This window comes from Pseudorasbora parva, chromosome 22 (assembly GCF_024679245.1).
Source record: "Pseudorasbora parva isolate DD20220531a chromosome 22, ASM2467924v1, whole genome shotgun sequence".
Taxonomy (NCBI): domain Eukaryota; kingdom Metazoa; phylum Chordata; class Actinopteri; order Cypriniformes; family Gobionidae; genus Pseudorasbora; species Pseudorasbora parva.
In genome coordinates, this window is record NC_090193.1 from 36,785,109 (window position 1) to 36,811,044 (window position 25,936).

Genomic DNA, 25,936 nt, shown 5'->3' on the forward strand with positions numbered 1-25,936 from the left:
AGAGGCATGTGTGTAAACATGATGGTTATTGTAGGTCTAGACTAAATGTGCGCGTGCATTTCCTTATTTCACTCACATTCTTCAAAATTAATAAAATCTGTGAAATGCAAAATCAGACTAGGCAAACCTCCAATAATTGAATGTGTTGAATAAAACAAATATTTGAATGCATTTAACTTACTTTATTGACCAATTTACTTGCTGCTGACTTTCGATGAAAATATGTTTTTTGTAATTAAAAACAGGCAAACAAACCCAACCAGGGCAGGGGCCTGTTGCACAAAACTAGGATAAGGGATTAAGCCGGGATATCTTGGTGATCCTGGCTCAATTTATCCACTAATATACAGTTATTGCACACTGTCGCCTTTGGCTTGGCTTGCTCAGTTGGGGACACTAAAATTATGATCCAAGTTATTCAACTAAATATACAAATAAAATGTATTCATTTGGTCATATTTCATTCTATAAACTATCCAAATTAAACTAGACAAATCAAATTTAGTTGCAATGTTGTCCTGTTTAACACTGTGAAGCTGCTTTGAAACAATCGTCATTGTAAAAGCGCAATATAAATAAAGTTGATTGATTGATTGATTGATTGATTGATTGATTGATTGATTGATTGGTAGGTTTACACGACAGCTACATTTTGCATACAGATAACAAGATCACCAAGATATCCCGGCTTAATCCCTTATCCTAGTTTTGTGCAATAGGACCCTGGTGAGAAAAAGTGATGCAAAAGTAACACAACGCATACATTTTCTTAAAAAGTAACAAAGTAACATTTTGGGTTACAAACTAACAAATTAGTTACTTTAAAAGGGAGCAACCGAATCAAAAAAGTAATTTACACCAAGGATGGGTATATACATCCTCTTATGTTCATCTGTTCCAACTCATCCATTTAAAAAATATGCTGTTTAGAGTGACCTCAATCTGTAATCATATACAAAACACATTTCTAGCATTTAAGAAGCACAAGGCATTGAATTAAACGTTTTTTTTTTTATTATGTGCAATATTCAGAGGTGTCAAGTAACGAAGTACAAATACTTCGTTACCTTACTTAAGTAGAAATTTTGGTATCTATACGTTACTGGGGTAATTATTTTTCAGCCTACTTTATACTTCTACTCCTTACATTTTCACGTAATTATCTGTGCTTTCTACTCCTTACTTTTAAAAAAAAAGCCTCGTTACTCCTCTTTTATTTAATCTTGTTTAAAAAAATGCAGATAAATCGCGTCATCCGGATAGTGTGAATTTGATTATGGTTGGATGAGAAGTGTAAACATATTCCATTCCAACACCCTATTGGTTACTAGACGATCCGTCGCGCTTGCACATGAGTCAAAGCACAAATCACACACGGTGTTGCCAGATTGGGCGGGTTCCAGCGCACGAGCACGCACTTTCAGTCAGTCAGCGATCAGCAGGCAGACGCGCCCTTTCATGAGAGCCAGGTTTTTAGCGTGATAAGATAACTCGTAGCTGTATATTCAAGTGATCACTATGCTAAAGTGGCATACATACAGTATATACAAGCCGCTTCTACAGTAAGGAGTGGTAGAGTGAACAAACTCTCAAACGTGGATTACACCTGTGACTCGAAGACTCTTTATAAATATAATCATGATTCCTGTCCATCAAAATATACACACTCAGGACATCTGCAACTTGCAACCCCAACAGCTGCTGAAAGAGGTTTGAATCAATGATGAATCAGTTTTGACTGGGCTAAGTGCATGTTCTATGAACTTCACAAGGGTACTGTAGTTTTGTCAGAGCAAAGCTAAGTGCATTGTTGTTATTTTTTTGTTGGCGGATTATTGTACAGTATCAATGAATTACGCATTTTGGCAGTGGTGTGTTATTAACGTGTGAAATGCCTGTTAATTATGTGCTTTTTCTGATCTCTTATATTATGGGTATAACTACTTGGACATTAATTTACAGTCATGTTTTTAATGTACAGTCCAAGTAGTTATATTTCGTTTAGTTTCTTTAATAAGTTAATTTAGAAAAACGTTTGGATAATTTTTGTTTTGTTTTTTAAATTAAAGTTTTTATTTTTTTAAAGTGACAATCAAGCAGTCAGCGGCCGACAATGGGTATGAGGTGAAAATGGGCCCTAGGGGCGTAAAAAAGTCAGGGTCCGTCGGGTTCGGCCTGAAATGTAGGGATCTAAATCGTCTACCCAATCTGGCAACACTGATCACACATGTAGCCTACATTTACATTCCAATAAAGGTTATTGATAACATGCCTCTGAAGTTTGAATTTTTGTACCATTAATGGTACAAAAATTCAATAGGCAACTAGTCATCATATCTTCCGCTTCAGGAAACATGTTAATGCTCAGCAGTACACATATGGTATATTTCCATTGTACTAAAATGCATTCATTTTCAATGGGTATATATGCAGCTGAAGCAGGTAGCCAGTGCGTCCCAAATTTTTCAACATTAACATTTTAATATAACATTATAGTCATTATGGCCTTTAGAAAAATGTTTTTTGAGGAGATGGGGTAGTGCACTATAGACCCCTGTGGTGTGGCCTAAGCTTGTCTCTTGGCATTTTTTCCTTACATTACTTTTACTTTTATACTTTAAGTAGTTTTGAAACCAGTCCTTTTACACTTTTACTTTTTGTAAAAAGCTTGAGTTGATACTTCAACTTCTACGGAAGTATTTTTTAAACCCTAGTATCTATACTTCTACTTGAGTAATGAATGCGAATACTTTTCACACATCTGGCAACATTCACATTTTAAATGTAACATTTTTTCTGATAATTCCCTTTCTTTAGCAGCCTCTTATTTGGTTGTAATTCTCTTAACTGAACAAGAGATGGCAGCACGCGCACAGTCTGCTCGGTCCAGGATTCAAGGTTTTTTTAAACGGGTCGAGTGTATGGATCCACAAACATCCTTCAATGATGAGTTAGTCCCGCTGTCAGTCATCCAGCTCAATGAACCGTGAAGTGTGCTGTCAGAGACATGCAAACATCTGCACACTTGTGTTTAAAGAGGAAGCAGATGGACTGGTTTCTGTGAGACCTAGCCAAACATTGACACTCCCTCTGCACGGACACGTGCGTTTGAGTCCAGGTGAGAGCAGAAAAAGAGCTCCAATGTTTAGACACGTCCCACTGGGGGGAGGGTAGAGATAAATGCGCGCACACACACACTTTGAAAACCACACAAAGAATGACTGACTGCTGAAGTGTTCAGGTAGGGATCAGTATCTCCTAACGGCCTTGACTAATGTTCAGCCAGCTTCTTTCCTAGAGCTTCTCTGTGAGTGTGTGGACCTGCAGCTTTCAGCCCTGCATCACTTCAAGCACCTCAGATGTCAGAGACTTTGCTGCATAATTTTTCATCTCTGGCTTCTGGTAAGTGAGGCAATCAGCCTGGAATGGGCCTGTAATTATGACATTGCGGCATGCACTTAACTAAATGCTGTTGATTTTACTTCATTATTCAGATATGCATGTTTTTATACAGTTCCTTTCTCTTTCTCTCTCTCTCACTATTTTATATATATATATATATATATATATATATATATATATATATATATATATACACTGAAAAAATGAATGTTAAGTGGTCTCTTTATTTTTCCAGGGCTATATACAACATTACACATACATACACATATGTATGCATGTATAAAAATGTTTAAACCAGCCCTCACAAAGATAAAGTACGAGTGCACACACACACACCATAGAATGTTTTTTTAGCCATTTGGTTTACGATGAGTGTAAACCATATGTACAAAAACACATGGGATCTATATATATGGGGGTGGGGGGGGGGGGGATGATAAGATGCTGTTCTGAATGCTCCATAATAAGACCAGTCCAGTACCGTCATGTATCAGGAAAACTAATTTGATTTTATATTGACTGACACTGTATGTTTAATGTCTGTCATTAAGTGTAAAGATGAAGGGCGTTCTGGATGCTGTGCTCCGCCTGTGTGTGTGCAGACTGATGAGTGGCATGCTGTTGTGTCCGTGTGTAGTCACACACACCATCACTGTGGTCAGTCTTTGCTGCTGTTGTCTGCTGTTCTTCACAGACCTCGCCGTCACCCGTAAGTCGGACCAAACATTGTCATTTTTCTTTAATTCATCAGTTTAATTTGAAAGTTTGTTTCCGCCACTGATGAAAACATTTTAAAAGATAATTGCATAATTTTTCTCTCTCACAATTCTGACATTGTATCTCGCAATTCCTTTCTTTTCTCAAAATTTTGAGAAATGTAGCCTAGAAATCTAGACGCACCCTAGCGGCAGCAAATCCGCCAATCTGCCGTGAGTGTCGTCTAGCAACTCTCAATACCCTTCTGAGCAGTAAACGGCAAACTCTGGTCGGGCCAATCACATTGTGTATAGAGTCGGTGGGCGGGGTGTGTTCTGAGTTTAGCCGACCGGAAGCAGCGAAAGTTTTATCTTTCAACGAGCTCCGCTTCACCTTCGTTGCTCTGGTTGGTTGTAACGCTATCCTATCGCGTGCAGAGGGAGTTTGAAAGACAACCGTTTATCCCGCCCCTCAGATTGAGCTGTCAATGGTGAGTTTCCAGACCAAACATCTTGATGTGGGTCTGGCTTGTCAGGCTAAGAAACATGCAGTTCTGAGGGGAAAAAAGTCAGAATTGCGAGAGTCAGAATTCTGACTATATATCTCACAATTCTCATTTTATATTGCAAATTCTGAGGGAAAAAATTATGCGGGTAATTAGCAATTACCTTTATTTTTTCTATTCTGTGGCGGAAACAAGCTTCCATAGTTTAACGCTTCTTTTCTGTTCCTCCAGTGTTTCTGCTCTACGTCTGGCTCATGGACTCCTGGTTGACTCCTTTTTACGTCTCTTCGGATGTCATCGCTCTTCGATTCCTGCTCTTTCTTTGCCAGGCCTATGGAGTTGTGCTGCTGCTGACGCCGCCTCTGATTGCGGTGGAGTTTTTGGTACATCTGCTGCGTCCTCAAGACAGGCGGACCAAGGGACACTCGGAGCAAAATGTGACTGAATCTGACTGTCTCTCTAGGACAATCGGCTGTTTTGGATGTCTTCTAGTGTGGTTTGTGGGCGGAATCTACTGCAGCCATGACTGGACGCTGGAGCGGTTCTCAGTCGAAGCCTGTTTGAATAGAGGCGGGTGCCTTGTTACATGCATTCCCAACATGGATGAGCTATCTTGGGTTGTTCCTGCAATGGTGGTCCTGTTGAGTTTGACAGGGAGTTTGGGTCGGCTCAGGTCCCGGAGTCAAACTGACTCATATGAAAACACACAGATGGGTGAGAAAAAGGACTATGCTTTCCTCGGGCAATTGCATATGTCACGAAGTCTGACTGACTCAGAAAAAACACCCAACAGCTGTGGCGTTCACAGGACTGGGTGTGTTTACAGTGAGCAACGATGGTCCTGTCCTGGGAACGATGTCCTGTGCTCTCACCAAACCGGTTTGGCAGACAATTATGTCCAGAAACAAAAGCAATCAACATTTGCACCAACCGTTCTTCAGCTGGAGGTCACATCAGAGCAATGTGATTTTAACAGGTCTCCAGACAAACGCGGTTGGCTTACTGAAAGGGAAAGTCCCTGCTTGTGGCGAGAAACGTTCACTGGGTTGGTATGCATGGTTCTAGTTTGCGTTTTCCCCACAGTCGTCAGCGGTAATATCCTCCTAATCTTTAACCTGGAGAACTTGGTGGCGAACAGCTTAAAACTTATCTCATTCAGTCCACAGACTCCCAGATCTGTAAGTGACGGTGTAAAAAATGTGATCGCAAATGCATGAACTCTCCAAAAGATGAGATTTGTGAAGCTGAAAACTGCAAAAGGAAATGGCCGACCTGTCAATGTCCTTGCAAGTGCATTTGATGGATCGTCTATGCACAGCAAATTAAATTAAGGCTGCAGAAACAGGATTTCATGAGTTTATGAGGTGCATTTTCATGGCAAAGTAAATAAACTGTTTATTTTGAGAGCACCAGCTGGTTTCATGTGAGATAGTTACGTTATTTTTAAACCCAAAACCAGTTTACGGTTCCCTAAAAAAGGAATCGGGCCCGAGGGGTGCTGTGCTTCACAGAACAATAGTGACATATGAGCAGTGGCATTTAGAGTTAACATAAAAAAAAATCAAAATGTGCAATAAAGTATTTATGTGTAGAGACGTGCTTGGAGGCACTGGTAATTTGTCAAGAGCACATTCATCAAGCTCTGAAGTTCCCCACAAACTTGTCTTAGAGTTTGAATCGGGCACTTTCATGACAAACAAGTAAAAATAAGAACTGTTCAAGGGAAAAGCAAACCTCTTGGATGGGCTTGCAGCTTGTGAAGTATACATTTCAACACCAGAGGTCTCCCTGCACTGTCTTGAGGAAATCTGCGTTTGAAACCGTATGCTGAAACCGAAGAAGCTTTTTTAAAAAAAATCGGCCCATCTTCCTCTTTTGCCCTTCTGTAGCTCTAGTTGAGCTCTTTGGAAAAGCACCAGAGGGCAAACGCTCCATCTGACGGCACATGAACGCCTCCTGCCGAAGCGCTTACACTTGCACAGACACATGAAGGTGAATCTCTGCAAACACAGGAGAGCAAACAACTCTGATCAGACCTTCAACATCAGTGCTGGCTGGGTGACAATAAATGCATTAGAAACGGTGTTATTGTAGTAGTATTTGAATCCAGTATTTTCAGATTTCAATTTAGTTTCTTTTAGTAACTTTGTGCTTTTGTTGATTTTTAATATTCCCATTTAGCTTTAATTTTAATTTTTTAGTATGTAAACATGTTGCCAAGGACACATTTTGAACAAAATTAATAATTTTACTTTTGTTCTAATATTAACATCTAATATTTTATTTCAGCTTTAGTTAAAAAAATATTTTTTATTACTTTTAGTTATTAATAAAAACAATGGTTAGCATTAGGGGGTTATTATAGCTAACTGAAACAAGCTATAAAATAATGCCAAAATAATATAAATATAATATAAAAATATTACAAAATAAAATATATACATTAAACTTTTTTTTTTAAACTTTAAATAAACTAACTGGGAAAAAAACATCATAAAACACTTATTATTTCTTACATTATAATTATGTTTTAATTTTCCTAGTTGCCAAGGCAGCATTTCTTATGTTAATGTTTATTTCAAGTAACAAAAATGTCTATAACTACATTTAAAAAAAGCTTTTACTTGAGCTAGATGCTGAACTAATATAATATAACCCAACTTGGTAACACTTTAGAATAATGCTCATTAGCTAACATTAGTTAACTAATAATGAACTGCACTTATAAAGCGTTTATTAATCTTTGTTAATGTTAATTTCAAACTAATGCATTATTAAAATCTTGTTAGCATTAGTTAATGCACTGTGAACTAACATGAAAAAACCATGAACAGCTGGATTTTTATGAACTAATGTTAAGAAAGATGAACAAATACAGTAACAAATGAACTGCTCATGGTTAGTTAATGTTAGTTAATACACTAACTAAAGTTAACTAATCACCATTATTCTAAAGTGTTGCCCATAACTTATTTCAGCTAGTTGCCAAGATGGCATTTCTTATATTTATTTGGTTTAATTATGTGCTAATATGACAAACTAAACTTGAAAAACGACAAGCAAACTAACCTAAAGTACTAAGCTTTTTAAATAAAAATGACAAATTTGAACTAATTCAAAATATTAATAAAAGGTATAACAGAATCTCATTTACACTAAATAACACAGGTTCACAATAGCTGTGTGGGGATAGGATGAACAATTCATTATGAGTTTGCATTGGTCATGTGATCAAAAAAAAGATTGAATGTCAAGGACAGCGAGCAAGAGCAACTCAGATAATCAGATACAGAACTATATTAAGCTGCTCATTTATACAAAACTTGAGTATTAAATTTAAGTATTTATTTTCGAACACTTTAACCCATCAAATCTAGGTATGATTTAAGCCAGCATGAGTCCAAAGATGCTATCTAGGTAGGTCACTAGGTTTTGAGTCACAGCCACAAAGTGTAATGACTTCCCTGAAGCGGAAGCATTGCAGTGATATCCTCTCACGTATCAAGTGTGTGAGAAAGTGAACGTTTCATTAAAACGATGGCGAGGTGTCTTGAAGACAGTGTGACAGCATTCTTTCAGACTTTTGTCTCATTTTAAAGCTTGTATCCCATCTGAAACCTTACACCGCCCACACCTAGTTATATTGGTATGACGGCATCTATTCTTGTCTTGATGCATTGAATAAGAAGTCTATAGGTTTGACAGGACACTTGTCCTGAGGGATACTTACACAATTACACTCTTTGCTTGGAATCCAGCAGCGATGCAGGCGACTGTGTAATAGCAGCTATCCTGTAATAACACAAAAAGCTTGTGCAATGTAAGATCCATAAACAATGTCCCAAGTCTCCAGAGTTTCAATGTGTCTTGTTAGACACAGGTTGATGCAATGATTTCATTAAAAATGCAAGAAAAATCAATTCTCCTCGCACACAAGCCATTTTTCTGCTGTGCCAAATTGCAATACATCGTTTACAGACGGCATGAGCGATTTATTGGGATGCATCTTCAGCAGCTGTTTGGAAAAGAGAAGAATGTGTAGGAACAGGAAGTTGGGAAGTTTTGAGAATTTCACAGTATTACATTGAGTTGTAAAGTTAACTGAAACAAAAACCATAAAAACATTTTGTTACTTGAACTAAAAAAAACTCAACAGTCATAATGCAAATCATTTCAATACTGGCCATTATTGGATCAACTTACTTGCCAATGGTAAATGACATTCGATACACTAGACAGTATTTCTGTGAAACATCATTCAAATCAACCATTTTGCTCCACATTGGTGCTGTTCATTTATTTAAATATTGCAACATTTATTTCATGATTTAATTTGGAGTAATTTGGCCCTCCATAGCTGTTACTGTTAACTAAAACTATATATATATATATATATACACACACATACACACACATACATACATACATACATACATACATGTACACAGACAAATACATACATATACACACATATATGTGCTAATTAATATGATAAATTATAGATTAAATAAATGATAAATATTAATAAATTAAAACTAAATAGAAACATAAAAAACTAATAAAAATGACACTTAACAAAACAACAAATATAAAAAAGTATTTTAAATATTAATACAGCATTATATATATATATACACACACACACACACACACACACACACACACACACACACACACACACACACACACACACACTAAAAATAACCCTGCTCCAGTTCACATATTTATGTCTGTGTGGTTTTACAGCCAAAATGTGTCTCCATATAGAATAGAATAGGACAGACTAACAAACTAAACAACACAAAACTAAAAAGAAAAAAGAAAAAAAAAGAATAGTTCCCTACTGGTTAAACGCTGAAGGCTAAATAATTCATTGATTCATTTAATTGATTGATAAGTCATTGATACGACACTGGATCTCCCGATAGTCTCATTTGGCACCTGTCGAGTGTTCGTTTTGGACCCTGTGTTGGACTATTATTAATGAAGTCATTCAAACATAATGAAGAGTCAGAAATGCTTTTGGTTTTACCATTTTTTTTAATTGAACATTAAAACATTTTTCCATGAGCCTCCAGCTTCAAGAGCACAGCAGAGTGCATTTAGACAATGATGGGTGTAAAGCAGCTTTCATCCAAACACACAAATCATCATCAACACCAACAATCCTCAGCAATATAGAACTATATATCTAAAGATACCCATCACCTAATAATAATAATAATCATCAGACTGCCTCATATGACACAAGCAACAACCTTGCGTAACACTGACCCCATCGAGGTCTCGTTCATAAATGTCCAACGTCTTCATCCTTTAACAGCAAAAATAACAACACACAGGCGACATCATAACCAAACAGAAGTACAGAATAAAACACGGAATGGATTCCGAACCTGTCCGGCATTCCCGGAAGAATCGGAGGAATTTATTTCAACCTGTTGCTCCATTGGCAAGAATTCATGGAGAAACAAGCTATAATTACTGAGTATTAAACCTCAGGGATCAGAATATAAAACCGAGCCTCGGAGAACATCAATGCACCAAACTGTAACAGTGGCAACATCTGAACGATCAAGGAAAATAACGAGCGCATTCTGAGAGGGTTTAGTGTTTCCATTTAAACTTATATATGCACTGTAAAAATGCTGTATGTATGTGTATATATATATACACTTTAAAAAGCCATTGACTCATTAGGAAAAATACATTTAGACACATACATTAGACTCAACACTTTTCTAAAGATCAACGGAAAACATAAATGTCTTTCACCATCTCGCATGATTATCATCTGATCTGATGTGATAAACCTGACAGATGACCCAGCGTCCTCTTTAGCACACTCCGGCCATCCTAACGAGACGTCCTGGGACACCAAACACTGGAATGTTCTAGAAAGTAAGCACAGGATGAATAAATAAAAGCAATGCAAGCCAAAGGGAAAAGGAAGGCGCAGGGGACGCACTTTTCACTGATATAGCAAAGCTAAAGCTGTCCTGCGATATGTACAAATGCGCAAAGTCCCTTTTTTTGATAGCAGCAGATGCGTTAGCGTCATTTGAGCTCCTCTGCCCTGAATCTCCACTCAAAGGGAATAAGAACACATACACAATCATTCACGCATACAGGACACGGCTGGGGGTCAAACACCATCACCGTCGTCAATAAGCATGACCTCACGATATTCCAATCACCGTTCATGCAGTTATTGAAAAAAAAATTAAAAACAAAGACAGACGTTCGTACAGCACTACCTCAGTGTCTGACGCTGGACACACTCCACAAACACGCCAAAGCCAATTGCACAAAACGAAACAGGCAACACATTTCTTATTTCTGTCTGCACAACAGGTAAGCTCTTTTTTCCAGACTAGAGCCATGAAAGGAGCGTTTGGACCCTGCAGGGGCTGTGGGAACATAAGTCAGGGTATTGTGAACGAGCAGCTGGGAAATCTTGGGCAAGCAGGCCGGCCACGGCAAGATTACAAATGACCAGCAACAGTAAAATGTACAAAAAAGCGCCCATAGGCACCTCTCAGAAAAGTGCAAGGCTCTCCATTTATTTACCAACTCGAGGCGTTCACAGAGCCTTACATCACAATCCATCAGTCAGATCGCTTCATTCAGTACAGTACATGTCGGCTACCCACCGAGTGCCCTAAGGTAAGCTGAAAGAAAGAAAGACTTTTTTTTTTAAATACACACTAGTTTTTTTTTTCAGTTTCTTCTTTCTATCCCAAAAAACTTCTCTGCTGACTCAGTATCTATAAACGCACTGTGTTAATTCGCAAGGGCTGCACATTTTTTCCATTAGCGTGACTTTGACCGGGGCTGAAGTATGGAAAAAGTTTGGCGAGAAACTTCTCTCGGTAGGTGTAGAGCCAGGACATGTCGTCGGCGTTGTAGAAAACCAGCAAACCTTTGGGGTAGTCCAAGTAGACGCCCACTTTCTCGAGTTTGCTCTTAACGTTGAGGCGCGTCCAGGGCTCGGTGCAAGCGCTGTATTGGTTACCGTCATGCATGACGATGCAGTAGAAGCCTCGGCTGGGTTGGATCTGAATGCTGCCCTTGCGGTTCACCGTCTCATTGGCCACACCGATCATCCACTGGGTTTTCTCAGACACCATCACTTCCCAATAATGGACACCCCCTGAAAAGCCCTCTGCGCCCAAGACTGACACCTCCACGTCAAAGCGGCGCGGTGAATCCTGAAGGGGCTGTGGGTGCAGATTCCCGTATGCGACGATGGTGCAGTCGTCCGATAATATGAGCCGCTGGTGAGCAGTGATGGGGTCCATCGTTAAAGCAGCAGGCACTGTAAACATAAGGATAGAGGAAATGAAAATCACTGCATACAATAGCTTGTAAATATAAAAATAAATATGCATCAAAGTAAATCAATAAAAGGCAAAAGGTTTTTTAGAATAATGATCATTAGTTAACATGAACTAATAATTAACTACACTTATAAATCGTTTATTAATCTTTGTTAATGTTAACTTCAACATTTACTAATGCATTGTTATAATCTTGTTAACATTAGTTAATGCACTGTGAACTAACATGAACAATACAGTAACAAATGAACTGCTCATGGTTAGTTCATGTTAGTTAATACATTAACTAATGTTAACTAATGACCATTATTGTAGTGTTAGCCATAAAAATAAATAAAAGATAAAAATATATAAATAAATGAATGATTAAATAAATAAATGAATGAATGAATGAATAGAAAATATAAAGGATAAATCCATCAAAAAAGGAAAAAGTAAATAAAAAATAAAAATCAATAAAATTAAAAACAAACAAATAGCACATAAATAAATATATTATATAATAATAATAATAATAATATATTATATAATAATAATAATAAATATATGTATATATATATATATATATATATATATATATATATATATATATATATAGGCACGCATGCACACACTTTTCATATTAGATGTCAATATTATATATTTATATGCCTTTAATACATACGGAAAGGATGCGCTCCACTATCATGCCTAGTTTGAGTGTGAATGAAGTTTTCAGTAATTCAACAGTCATCATAAAGTCATCCATTGTTCCTTAACATATCAAATCACTGTGTTCTTTGTCTTTTATGTATTGTACCGTTTTCCTAAAGAGGCTTTCCTAGGAGTCCAGAAAGATGTGCAAGACTTTGCCTTTGGGCATCCATTCGTTTGCGCATGTGCTCACGTCACACTTTGTGTGCTGTTACTCAAGCATCCTGTCAACCTTTTTTTTCTCTCTCTTCCACACTTATCAAAGAGGTTTAAAAAGGCTAAATGAGCAGCTGGTTATGGGTGATATGGGAGGTCATTCTTGTCAATAAAAAAGCGCTGACACAATCACTACCTGAGCTGGTGGAATAATACTCATCTGAAACACAAACACACTCCCTCTAATTCATTATGGTCAGGCCATTTCAAGTGTACGCTCCTTTGTGTGCAAACACTTTCCGATACATCCAGCAATCAGAATAAGCGTACAGGGCAGGAGCAAAACGAGAGTTTTGCAGTACTGGCCATTGTTTTAGCGCTTCTGCCAGACACTGAGTACTTTGTTGAAGAAGGATAAATAAACCGCCATCCATCAACCGCTGCCTGGCAAGTAATGCCTGCAGCAGACAGTCTGCAGTGCCCATTATGGTGCCAACTTGCTGTGGGTTCAATGGCGGGCAAGTGTGCCAATGGAATGGACTGAGAGAAGAGCAAACCCTGGAAAAAGAACAAGCTTCCTGCATACAAACAAAAACAATGGACACATGCCACTTAGTGAAAAGAGTCCAAACTAACTTGGACCTGAACAAGAAACCCGAGCCAAGCGGTTGCAACACATTACGATATGCGGGACTCTCCAAGATATAATTCTGGAAAGTCACGCTATGATGAACTATACATCAAGATTATAAAACATAATAATGAAAAATGGGGAGAAAAATAAGCTGAGAATCTTGGGTAAAGAATGTTTATCTGAAGCAATCACTTATCAGGCATGTTGTGCATTCTTCTGCATTGCACACACCACTGAAAAGACTCATTTTAGGATTGATATGAAATTAAGTTGGAAACTTCTGCTGGCTTGTTTTCCTCCGGTCCATAGATAGGCATGCCTGCCAGAGAGGAAGAGTAAAATTTGCTAAATATTTTCATCTTGGCTATTTAAAACCTTCACCACAAACGGCAGAGCCAGAAGCCAGTCCAGAGGATAGAATGTCGACTTTCCACTCTTTGACATTGGCAGTTTGCGCTTCAGGTAACCTATAAATAATTTAACCTCTGTCGCCTTGCTTTCGATCCGTCTCTGCCTCTCTCACTCTATCTCTGAGTCACGCAAACAAAACAAGCACCAGTAACAGGCTTCGGATTCAGAAAGGGGCAAAATATTGCCGTTCAAGTGTGGAGGGAAAACAAATAAGGATATTGGAAAATGTAAAAACGGCACGCCAGTACAGATTAAAAGGCGGCGAGTGTAGCAGTGTGGAAGGAAGGATCTGAATTTGTTTCATGTGACAGGTTGAGCGTCGGCCCTTGCCTATTTCTGTCGGTGTAAAAGACGTTGGACAGTTGATTGAGAGAGCGAGATATTCCCTGCTGTGTTATTTTAAATAATGCTCTGCCTCAGGTGGGTACTGAAGGGGAATCCAGATGGAGGAGGCCTTCAGCGCTTCTCATCGCAGATATTAAAATGGGCCACTCGTACGGAGCTCAATCAAATGCACATTATCTCATTCACAGGGCTGTAAACATGCAGGTTGTGTTTATGTTGATTAGATCATCTCTAATTGGATGCACTAACAAATACACAATGATAAGTATTAGATCATTGGACATGATTACTATATTAATGTACGATAGATGCACAAATAACAACAGACTATTCGATGATAATTGGATGCAATTTCATTGTAAACAAAATGAGAGGAGTGCTTGACACTCACGGACAATATGCTAGGTTGTTGCTATTAGGTTGCTAAAGTGTTTATTGGTAGATCCTAGGTGGTTACTTCAATCTCTGGTCAAAAGTTTCAATGATTTTCTGGTCACGAGATTCAGACTCTTCCTGCAATGCATGTCGAAGGGATTTTTTTGATCTGTCTGTGCCATCAGGCCAAAAAAAAAAAAAACCCACATATTATATGTATATATATATATATGTGTGTGTATATAAAATTAAATATAAATATTAAATGGAAAAATAGAAATTTTGCTTTGGCAAATAGTTGAATCACAGATATTACTAACTAGAAATAAAAACTAAGCGAATAAAATGAAAGAATTAATATAAAATAAAACATTTTAAATAATAAGAAAAACAACTAAAAATCACAAAATCAAATTAAAGTTGAAAATATAAAAGTTAATTCAAAATACTTTAAAAAAAACTATAATAAATAGTATATAAATATAACACTGGTCTGATCTAATAAACCTCTCTTTGATAAGCTACACAGTTATTCATCATGTCTGTAGCACAAACAGTGCTGGGTTTGTTTAAATTAGTGCATTCAAGACAGAAGCTAATTGCCCTGTGTAAATTGAAAAGTTTCTTGTATGAAATCAAGCGATAATCTTGACCCATAGTCTACAATTAGTGATGTAAAATGAGCTCCAACATGACAGCAAATAAGATTGAAATTAGTGTCTGAACTCAATAGAAAGGGCACCGCTGCAGTCCTGTAGTGTGCGCTTGGCTGAACCTCGAATACGTTACAGGAATGGTGACGCAGGCCTTAGGCAAATGCCGCAAAATGGAAATATAAGCACTTGATAATGTTAGCATTCAGCTTGAGATGCTGGGAAGAATTTGCTACACACAAACAAACATACTAGATCAAGGTTTACCAAACAGGATTCACAAGGGAATCTCATAAACCCCTGTGAGGTCCTTCATAAACCCTGTTTGGTTAACCTTGATCTGGTATTATGGTGCAGATTATTGAATGCTCATGTGTTTAAATTCCAGGTATAAGCATTCAGAACAGTGAAAAATTGTATTTACTGAATTTACAGTCAATAATGACATGTATTATGTACAATACTACCATTTAAAACTTTAGTTATGGAGTATTACCTGGTGATATATCCAGAAAAAGAGACTTCCAGATTGTATATTGCAGGGGCCCCATGTATTTGGATGTCGGAAAGTCTTCATAGGTGAGGTTCGTTTCATGGATCTTTCCCTTTATTCTGTGGAGACACAGGACAACAAACTGCATTACTCAAATTCAACACTGGCAACCCACCAAAACCCAAGAAACCGATTCTTCCTCAATGGCTAGATCCTGTTTCCAAACACTCATTTTCCAATCGTACCGTGTTTTCTACATAGCTGTGCCACCCCTGCAAAGTCAAACAGCTCAGATTTTCCGTTGGGAATGAGGTCAATCTGGGCAACACTGCAGATCACTTTCATTAGTTCAACCCCAACATTAATCATCCTATTCCTTTCCCATATGGCTAACTCATTACCATGAACAACAACTGCTACACACCCATTTATAAATGCGCTTCTCTCAGAATGGCTTGCGTATATTCGATTATCTCTAAACACCCTAACTAACCGTTACCTAGTCTGTTCTGCAGACTAGTCTCTCTTCTGTGACATACAGCAAAGGGCAATGGTCACATACATAAGTCAAATAACCTGACTTGCCTTGGTAGCTTCCACCAGCAATACCCTCCACGAATCACTTGCTCCCTGACCAGCGGTTACAAGAAAAAAGACAAAACGTTTTAGACCAGAGAATCGCAAACTACCATATAAAACACCCTCAACATGCGCTCATCCACTCATCTCCGAGTCACACCGCATCCTTAGTACCTGTCTGACGTCAGGGCTATTCCTTCCAAGAATTCGTGCCGGCTGGTCTCGCTGAGTCTCTCCTGAAGGATCTGGATCCCTTCCTTGACGTCACGGAGCTGCTGGCTGTAGCGTTGGATCTTGTGCTCGATATCAGAGAGTGTGCGTGCCGTATCCGCCTCCAGTTCCTCCAGCATGCTCTTCTGCCGCTCGCGTAGGAAGCGATGCAGTCGCTCAAACGCATCTCCGATTGTGGCTCGAAGGCTCTTCGCTGATGACTATAAAGTAGAGAACACTTTTGTTAGGGAAGACTTTGTTCAGTTAAATAGTACACACAGTCTCAAATAACAACCCTTCACTACCCACTGTGCAGACACCAATTGAGATGTCAATCAAGCATGTTTGTTTTAAACAAGTCTTTACTCTAGGGCAAATGTGTACATAAGAAAATCCAGTAAGACGTTATTTTACACTGTCCTGGTTACATATGTTACATGTATTTACCATAGTATTAACAGTAAATTATGCATAATTACATGCAACTTACCAAATCCTAATCCTACCCTAACCCTATAGTATACGTACATGATGTTAATTAATATTACTTAGTATTAATATTACTCACTGTAACAATGTCACCTTAAATAAAGTGTAACTGAAAATCCTTATAAATGGCCAAAAGTTTCTCTCATAAATTTACCTGAAGATATATACATTACTGTTCGAAAAAGTTTTAAAGAAATTAGTAATTTTATTTAGCAAGGATGCATGAGATTACTCAAAAGTGACGGTCAAGACATTTATAATGTTCCAAAAACATTATTTTTGTTCCTTTGAACTTTCTGTTCATCAAAGAATCCTTATAAAAACATTGACATTCATCAATATATCATTGACATTCATCAATATATCATTGACATTCATCAATATATTAGGGTGAATTCAGGTTGATTAGGACACTTTTTGCCGATGAGATGACTTGGAAAAAAGAGTCCCAATCACTCTGAATTTACCCTATAAGTTTGATATTTTTGATCAAATAAATTCATCCTTGGTGAATTAAAGTATCCATATCTATACTTCAAAAAAAAATCTTACTGACCACAAACTTTTAACTGACAGAATACAACAGTGTTTCTCTGCTCAATCATGATTACAAAAAAATATTTACAAAACTGAAACAAGCTGACAGTTAACTTACCTACAGTAGTGTACATTCGGAGTTATCTGCTTTTATTAAATCATTTTAAGCAACTTCATGCAAGCATTAAAGGCAAATATTTTTAATCATTTATTTAGTAATGTGTCTAGATGAAGTAAATTGCATCAAGTTAAATATAAAGTAAAGGTACTTTAGACCATGATGGAAAAGCAGACAGCAACAGATGGGGAAAAAAAGTTCCTGGGACAAACTGTTCTGGGTAATTTCGGTGGAAACGGGTCTAATGACAACCTACACTAGGAAAAGATGCTTTAAAAAAAGTAAAAATAAACACAAGGCATGACATGACAATTTTCAAGCATCCATTATTTTGTGTCTAGAAATAAAAGTGACAAAACCACAGACAAACAACCTATCTGATGTTTAATCTCGAGTGGGAACTGAAACTACAGAACTGACGAGGAAAAAGAAAATGTAGTGACCTGAAAAAAATGTCGAAGTTAAGATAAAAACACAGAAGAGATGTAAGAGACTTTTCTGGTTAGAACACAGCAAAAAGCATGTTGTTTCAATAACCATACTTGTATATAATGTCCCACTATTCATAATAAATCTATATACTTTTTATTTGTATACAAAAATAAAATGGACAATATTATATTGAAATTATTTGATCATTTATTCATGTATTTATTAGGGGCCACGCACCTAAGGTGCGTAGGCACCTGTTGTAATCCTTCGACTTAGTATTATTGTTGTAATTATTCGACTTAGTCTTTCGGATGAGACGTTAAACCGAGGTCCCGACTCTCTGTGGTCGTTAAAAATCCCAGGATGTCCTTCGAAAAAGAGTAGGGGTGTAACCCCGGCATTCTGGCCAAATTTGCCCACTGGCCCCTGTCCATCATGGCCTCCTAATAATCCCCCTCTCCTGATTGGCTTCATCACTCGGTCTCCTCTCCACCAATCAGCTGGTGTGTGGTGAGCGTTCTGGCGCAATATGGCTGCCGTCGAATCATCCAGGTAGATGCTGCACTTTGGTGGTGGTGATGCTGCACTTATGTGTAAAGCGCTTTGCGTGTCTAGAAAAGCGCTATATAAATGTAATGAATTATTATTATTATTATTATTAAATTTGGAGTCTCTAACGCAATCCCTCTAGCGCCACCAACTGTCCAAAGATGCACGCAAGTTTATGCTAATAACTTTTGAACCGTAAGGGTTAAAAAGACGGTTTATCCGATTTGCACAAAAATGTAACCAGATCATCTTCAGATAATGTCAACGGAAAGTTATGGAATTCAAGTCGATTCATCAAAGAGCTTTCGAATAAATGGCCGTCTGCCTTTTAGAATTTTGTTTAAAAAAAGGTATATTTTATGAACACATGAACGTATCGTAGCAAAACTTGGTATGGGATCATTGGCACGATGCCCTGAAAGAGTATGAGAAGTTTCTTACCAGCGTCCCCTAGTGGTGAATTAATATGATTTTTTTTTTTACAAGCTTATAACTTTGGAATCCTTGTCGAGTCCAAACAAACACGCTAGGTTTCGCTTTATGTTTTATATATGTGAAACGTTGTAATATAGCGCTTAAACAACTTTTGTGAATATCTTTAAAACTGTTAGTCTGATCGAGACGAAACCACCATAGGAAAATTGGAATGATAGCAGATTGACATGATGTCATGGGCCAAATGTCCAAATTTTGATTGTAAGTGGCAAAAAAATGCAATCAAAGTCAGATGTAGGTTCATAAATATAAATGTCTATAACTACTTTACGAAATTAGATATTTTCACCAAATTTCACACGCTTGTGTATGGGAGCACTCTGAGAACACACACATTAAAAAAATGGTGGAACTACGCCACTTGGTGGCGCTATAATTAAACAAAATATAAAATTGGCTCTATACATCTCAATGTATTAATGATGAGTTTCGACCTTTTCACTTAAAATTTTCTCCAAATGTAATTTGTGCAGTTGGTCTGCTGCTAGCTTGCTTGTTTGCTGCTTTGTGTTTGCCCCCATAAATTGCTGCTTGCAGCTATATTTTTATATATTATCATAATCACTATTTCTTCAGAGGCTCAGTGAGACGTAATAGATTATAAAGAAAGTGGAAACTGCCTAATAAGATTGCATTACTAGAGAGGGCACACGGTCTAATAGTCACTGGAAATGGCATTAGGTTGCTCTTCAATCTCCAGGGTTATTGTAGGACAGCCTACATGATTACACTTTTAGACGAGCAAGGATCTAAAAACAGAAGGGTCGATGCACAACGTAAAAGAGAATTGTAAAATTAGGTAATAAACCTTGTCATTGACTGTGGAGAAGGAAAAAAAGTCAAAAAGAGATAAAACGAGGGGGAGATATTTTTGAGGAATGCCGGTCATCTCCATTAAGGCGTAAAGAACATAAGGTACTGTTGAGGAATCAAAGATCTAAAACCTCAAGGTCGAATCGATGCAGGACAGAAGCTGTTCCCCTGATGCCCGTCCATACAAACAAGGTAAGCTCTGAAACGTACTATATTTCCATTTCTTTCTTCACCTATAATAAGAACGGGAAAAAAAACTGACTTTACCGATTACAAGATTACTCCTACTAACAAATAAAATAAAAGACTTGTTCCATTTATGTTTTTCCAAAGGGAAATGTGATTTCCTTGCCAATGGGAAGATGAAATCCTATTAGGATCACGTCTGGCTCTGGCGTCATTTGCATCGGCTGAGTCAGCCCACCTGGTGTCGCCTGATGGATGATGGGACTTAGTGATGCTGAAGTGGTGTTGGTCTCTTGAAACCCTTCTCCCCATGGGCTGCGCTGTCTCGGATGGGCTCTATTTAAAGCCAGTAAACATGTCCCTTGAGCCTAGCGCGCCTCGGCCTCCGAGCAGCCTGCTCGCTACGACATCTGGTAATCAGACACATCTTTCCTTCGGGTCTTCCATTCAGATTCAACATCGCCACTTCAGACAAGAGGGTCTGTCAGCAAGCCTGCTGCTAAGATAAATCTAGAGCATGCTAGCGGGGAGGTGGCAACAAGTTAAAAACGAACTAGGAGGTATCACTGACACGAGTATGCTGCAGTTACATTTTTAGGGTAAGAGGTTTGAATGTTCAAAAGTTTAGGGCCAGTAAGATTTTTTTTGTAAGAAATGAATGCTTTTATTAAGCAAGGGGTCAGGAACTGCATTGTTTAGTTGTTTTATAACGTTTCCTGTGGTGCACTTTTGTTAGTATGATTTTAACATCAAAACATTTGCATAATTTAGAAATAAAAGGCATTCTGAACACTCGGTTTGAAGGGGCGTGTCTGCTGTGAGACTTCAGTGTAAACGCCCACTGCTGTGATCGGCTGCTGTGAGACTTCAGTGTAAACGCCCACTGCTGTGATCGGCTGCTGTGAGACTTCAGTGTAAACGTCTACTGCTGTGATCGGCTGCTGTGAGACTTCAGTGTAAACGCCCACTGCTGTGATCGGCTGCTGTGAGACTTCAGTGTAAACGCCCACTGCTGTGATCGGCTGCTGTGAGACTTCAGTGTAAACGCCCACTGCTGTGATCGGCTGCTGTGAGACTTCAGTGTAAACGTCTACTGCTGTGATCGGCTGCTGTGAGACTTCAGTGTAAACGTCTACTGCTGTGATCGGCTGCTGTGAGACTTCAGTGTAAACGCCCACTGCTGTGATCGGCTGCTGTGAGACTTCAGTGTAAACGCCCACTGCTGTGAGACTTCAGTGTAAACGCCCACTGCTGTGATCGGCTGCTGTGAGATTTCAGTGTAAACGCCCACTGCTGTGATCGGCTGCTGTGAGACTTCAGTGTAAACGCCCACTGCTGTGAGACTTCAGTGTAAACGCCCACTGCTGTGATCGGCTGCTGTGAGATTTCAGTGTAAACGCCCACTGCTGTGATCGGCTGCTGTGAGACTTCAGTGTAAACGCCCACTGCTGTGAGACTTCAGTGTAAACGCCCACTGCTGTGATTGGCTGCTGTGAGACTTCAGTGTAAACGCCCACTGCTGTGATTGGCTGCTGTGAGACTTCAGTGTAAATGCCCACTGCTGTGGTCGGCTGCTGTGAGACTTCAGTGTAAATGCCCACTGCTGTGATCGGCTGCTGTGAGACTTCAGTGTAAACGCCCACTGCTGTGATCGGCTGCTGTGAGACTTCAGTGTAAACGCCCACTGCTGTGATTGGCTGCTGTGAGACTTCAGTGTAAACGCCCACTGCTGTGAGACTTCAGTGTAAACGCCCACTGCTGTGATCGGCTGCTGTGAGACTTCAGTGTAAACGCCCACTGCTGTGATTGGCTGCTGTGAGACTTCAGTGTAAACGCCCACTGCTGTGATCGGCTGCTGTGAGAATTCAGTGTAAACGCCCACTGCTGTGATCGGCTGCTGTGAGACTTCAGTGTAAACGCCCACTGCTGTGGTTGGCTGCTGTGAGACTTCAGTGTTAACGCCCACTGCTGTGATCGGCTGCTGTGAGACTTCAGTGTAAACGCCCACTGCTGTGATTGGCTGCTGTGAGACTTCAGTGTAAACGCCCACTGCTGTGAGACTTCAGTGTAAACGCCCACTGCTGTGATCGGCTGCTGTGAGACTTCAGTGTAAACGCCCACTGCTGTGAGACTTCAGTGTAAACGCCCACTGCTGTGGTCGGCTGCTGTGAGACTTCAGTGTAAACGCCCACTGCTGTGATTGGCTGCTGTGAGACTTCAGTGTAAACGCCCACTGCTGTGATTGGCTGCTGTGAGACTTCAGTGTAAACGCCCACTGCTGTGATTGGCTGCTGTGAGACTTTAGTGTAAACGCCCACTGCTGTGATCGGCTGCTGTGAGACTTCAGTGTAAACGCCCACTGCTGTGATCGGCTGCTGTGAGACTTCAGTGTAAACGCCCACTGCTGTGATCGGCTGCTGTGAGACTTCAGTGTAAACGCCCACTGCTGTGAGACTTCAGTGTAAACGCCCACTGCTGTGATCGGCTGCTGTGAGACTTCAGTGTAAACGCCCACTGCTGTGAGACTTCAGTGTAAACGCCCACTGCTGTGATCGGCTGCTGTGAGACTTCAGTGTAAACGCCCACTGCTGTGATCGGCTGCTGTGAGACTTCAGTGTAAACGCCCACTGCTGTGATCGGCTGCTGTGAGACTTCAGTGTAAACGCCCACTGCTGTGATCGGCTGCTGTGAGACTTCAGTGTAAACGCCCACTGCTGTGATCGGCTGCTGTGAGACTTCAGTGTAAACGCCCACTGCTGTGATCGGCTGCTGTGAGAATTCAGTGTAAACGCCCACTGCTGTGATCGGCTGCTGTGAGACTTCAGTGTAAACGCCCACTGCTGTGATTGGCTGCTGTGAGACTTCAGTGTAAACGCCCACTGCTGTGACTGGCTGATATCTTTCCATTTGAAACAGCTGAGTATTATATGTGGAACTCTCTCGAAAACTTTTAGCACATTTTTACTATTACAGCTCTTAAGGTTAACTAATAATGATAAGTGTTGATTATAGCATTATATTTAGATCGTGGCATGAAAGGTTGCCGTGATAAGCATTGTAGCCAATCACAGACATGCTGAGCGTATGAATGCAGCGATCGTCACTGCAACTCGATTTTGGCACACTAACGAATGCTTTCATCATAACTAACAGTGCAAACACGATGTAAATAAGAGATTTGTTGATTATAACCAAAGACAAAAGGAACATTGTAATAACAGGAATTATGGCGTCACTGATAAACTTGCATTCTTTGATTGACAGATCACTTTCTATATATAATTTAATCAGTTTAAATAACAGATTATTGTCATCGTACTGAGAGAAACAATGTAAAGTTGAGTGTTTAGTCACTGGTTTGATTTACTGACACATAGACAAAGAACATCTGACTATAAATGAATCATATCAGAAATCACTGTTCCCAGATCAGACATCAGAATTAACACGGTTACTTGCATTTTGTCACATTATTGTCGAGTCCATATCGTAAGTCTTTGCAAAGCCTAAATAATACTCAACTGAGACATTCACATTGTTGAAGATAAATAAGCACATTACTAGCATTAGAATCCTTTAGATGGTAAGGTAATTTTAGTTCAGTGAACCCCTATCGCTCTTCTCCTCGTCATCTCACTAATGCCAGCGTGCGGGCCCAAAGTTGCAATGATGAAGCAGGTGTTGGTTTCTTTCTGCAGAGGCGGTCTTTCACCGATCTATGGTATCATAAATAGGCACATTCCACAACAAGTCATTATCTGGGCTTGGTTACAATAAAAGCTGTTTTTGGACTAACAAGGAAGTTTCAGTTATGAAACTTACAGGATATTCTTATAGTATGATGACCTCTTATTGTCAAAAGGAAAATGTGATTTCTCAGTTCATGACCCCTGTCAATTGATCAAAAGGTGACAGTAAAGACATTTATAATGGTATTTAAAAAAAAAAAATCAAATAAACGCGGTTCCCCAAAAATATTTGTTTAACATTGATCATTTTTGAAGGATCATGGATGCTGAAAATTCAGCTTTCATCACAGGTAATATAATTTGAAATATATTGACATAGAAAATGGTTATTTTAAATTGTTATATTTCACAAAAGTACTGCTTTTAAAGTATTTTTGATCAAATAATAGACTTGGTTAGCCTCAACCTCAAATGTTTGACCAGTAGTGTATGAGCAAGAATTATAATAATAGTGATGCTTGCCTTAGTACCAATGATATGATAAAGATACTTGTAAAACTAGATCTAACTCAGCATGGAACTAGCCAGGTGTTTAGGAGTTAAACGTAAGGCCAGTTTATTATCATTTAGAAGCCATGAGACCACTTTATTACTGTATTCAGTTTACTACATAAATCTACTTCTCAAAAGGTTGTGCTGTGGCAGCTCTCTGGAGACAGTGAATGTTAAATAACCTGCCGTCTTCTTATCTCTACAGGAGAGTCTGGGCTGCAGGAGGCATCTTGCATTGATGGTCCTGAATGTCAATGTCAAGCGTCTGGCTCTTTGTAAGCATCATGAATCACTGCATCAGTAAATCCTGACAGGATACCACTGGCTGGTCAATTTAATATTTACATTTTCCTGGGAAAGAACTGAAAGATGCTTTCAAGATAAATATTCAATCTGTAAGATCAATGAGACAAAAACATGGTCTGCTTCCAAAAAATGCAATCACGGGGATACAAGTAATTTAAATCAACTTCAAGGAATTTGTTCTTTGAAAATTCAGCATGTAACAGGGTCTGCAATCCATTTGAACTTTGTAATACAAATCCGCTGAAACAGGATATTCAACAGAAACAATACTTGATTTTTGTGCATTAGGAATAGAGTAGACTATGAAGAGTAGGGGCCCTATCATACACACGGCACAATGTGACGCGAAGCAAGTTTTTCTTGCTAGTTTCACCCCTACGAAGTTATAATTTTCACGTCCAGCGCCACGGTTTAACCCTTGTATGGTGTTCGGGTCTGTTGGACCCGTTTTCATTTTTTATCAAAAGAAAATGATACGATTAATTATTTTTTCAAACTGAGACTCATTGGCCTTGGCTCATTTTCTGTGAGGAATATATATCAGAACACTTTTTTAATGACCACACACTGTACACCCCCCCTACACATTTATGTTACACATAGGATGTTCGGGTCCACTGGACCCGGGGCTAATAAAAGTGTGGGAATTGTAGGTCCTGTGTACCTTTACTCTGTCCTCCTCCTGTCAGGGCCTGCTGTTAGTCTGTGTGTGTTCATGTGTATGGTTTATGAGGACACAAATGTGTGGATATTACAACGTAAACATGGTTTATGACGATATCTGTGTCCTCACACTAAAACATACTAAATGGTGTTTTTTGAAATTCAAAAAGTGTCAAATGTTTTCTGTGATGGGCAGGTTTATGGGTATGGTTAGTGTAGCGTGATAGATTATACAGTTTGCACATTAGAAAAAACAGTATGCCTGGAGAGTAACCATACACCACATATCCAAGTGTGCGTGTGTTATGGGTGTGTGTGTGTGTGTGTGTGTGTGTGTGTGTGTGTGTGTGTGTGTGTGTGTGTGTGTGTGTGCGTGTAGGAGAGAGATTGTGTGTAAGTGTGAGAGAGTAGCTACAAGAGTGAGTTTTGTTTCTACCCCTGCCGTTCCCACACAAGGTTGCAATTCTTTCTGTAATTGGGATGAAGTAAACATCTGTTGAGTATTTTAACATAACATTTTTGATTGAGTTGAATTAAAAAACCCAAAATGCAGCGGGTCCACCAGACCCACGAACACTGGCTGAGTAACAAAAATATGAACACCACACATAGCAC

The 25,936-nt window shown here is 39.0% G+C and overlaps 2 protein-coding genes across 5 annotated transcripts in view; one reads left to right on the forward strand and one right to left on the reverse strand.

Annotated features, from left to right (window-relative positions):
• Positions 1-1,429: 1,429 nt before the first annotated feature.
• LOC137058134 (uncharacterized) lies at positions 1,430-6,821 on the forward strand. 3 transcript variants are annotated; one of them, XM_067431320.1, is made up of 4 exons: positions 1,430-3,118; positions 3,287-3,402; positions 3,954-4,111; positions 4,835-6,821. In XM_067431320.1, the coding sequence occupies exons 1-4, from the start codon at positions 2,980-2,982 to the stop codon at positions 5,046-5,048; spliced, it is 627 nt and encodes a 208-aa protein (XP_067287421.1). In that variant the 5' UTR covers positions 1,430-2,979; the 3' UTR covers positions 5,049-6,821. The 3 variants fall into 3 exon arrangements, with proteins under 3 accessions (XP_067287421.1, XP_067287422.1, XP_067287420.1); XM_067431321.1 differs by having other exon boundaries at positions 3,299-3,402; XM_067431319.1 differs by having other exon boundaries at positions 1,430-3,402.
• Positions 6,822-9,623: 2,802 nt separating this feature from the next.
• LOC137058402 (E3 ubiquitin-protein ligase TRIM62-like) overlaps positions 9,624-25,936 on the reverse strand; it is a 56,815-nt gene continuing 40,502 nt past the window's right edge. Inside the window, exons 4-7 of one of the 2 annotated variants that reach the window (XM_067431656.1) lie at positions 16,457-16,713; positions 16,289-16,333; positions 15,707-15,822; positions 9,624-11,921 (exon numbers count right to left, since the gene is read on the reverse strand). In XM_067431656.1, coding sequence (XP_067287757.1) covers positions 11,371-11,921; positions 15,707-15,822; positions 16,289-16,333; positions 16,457-16,713 — 969 coding nt within the window. In that variant the 3' untranslated portion in view covers positions 9,624-11,370. The remainder of the gene's footprint in view (positions 11,922-15,706; positions 15,823-16,288; positions 16,334-16,456; positions 16,714-25,936) is intronic. The other variant, XM_067431657.1, reaches the window with a different exon arrangement.

What these genes read in the sequence shown, in the direction of transcription:
- LOC137058134 (XM_067431319.1), top strand. Translation starts at nt 3,961, where the DNA reads ATGAAGGGCGTTCTGGATGCTGTGCTCCGCCTGTGTGTGTGCAGACTG. An exon ending in CACAGACCTCGCCGTCACCC is followed by an intron (nt 4,112 to 4,834) that starts GTAAGTCGGACC and finishes CTGTTCCTCCAG; the next exon opens with TGTTTCTGCTCTACGTCTGG.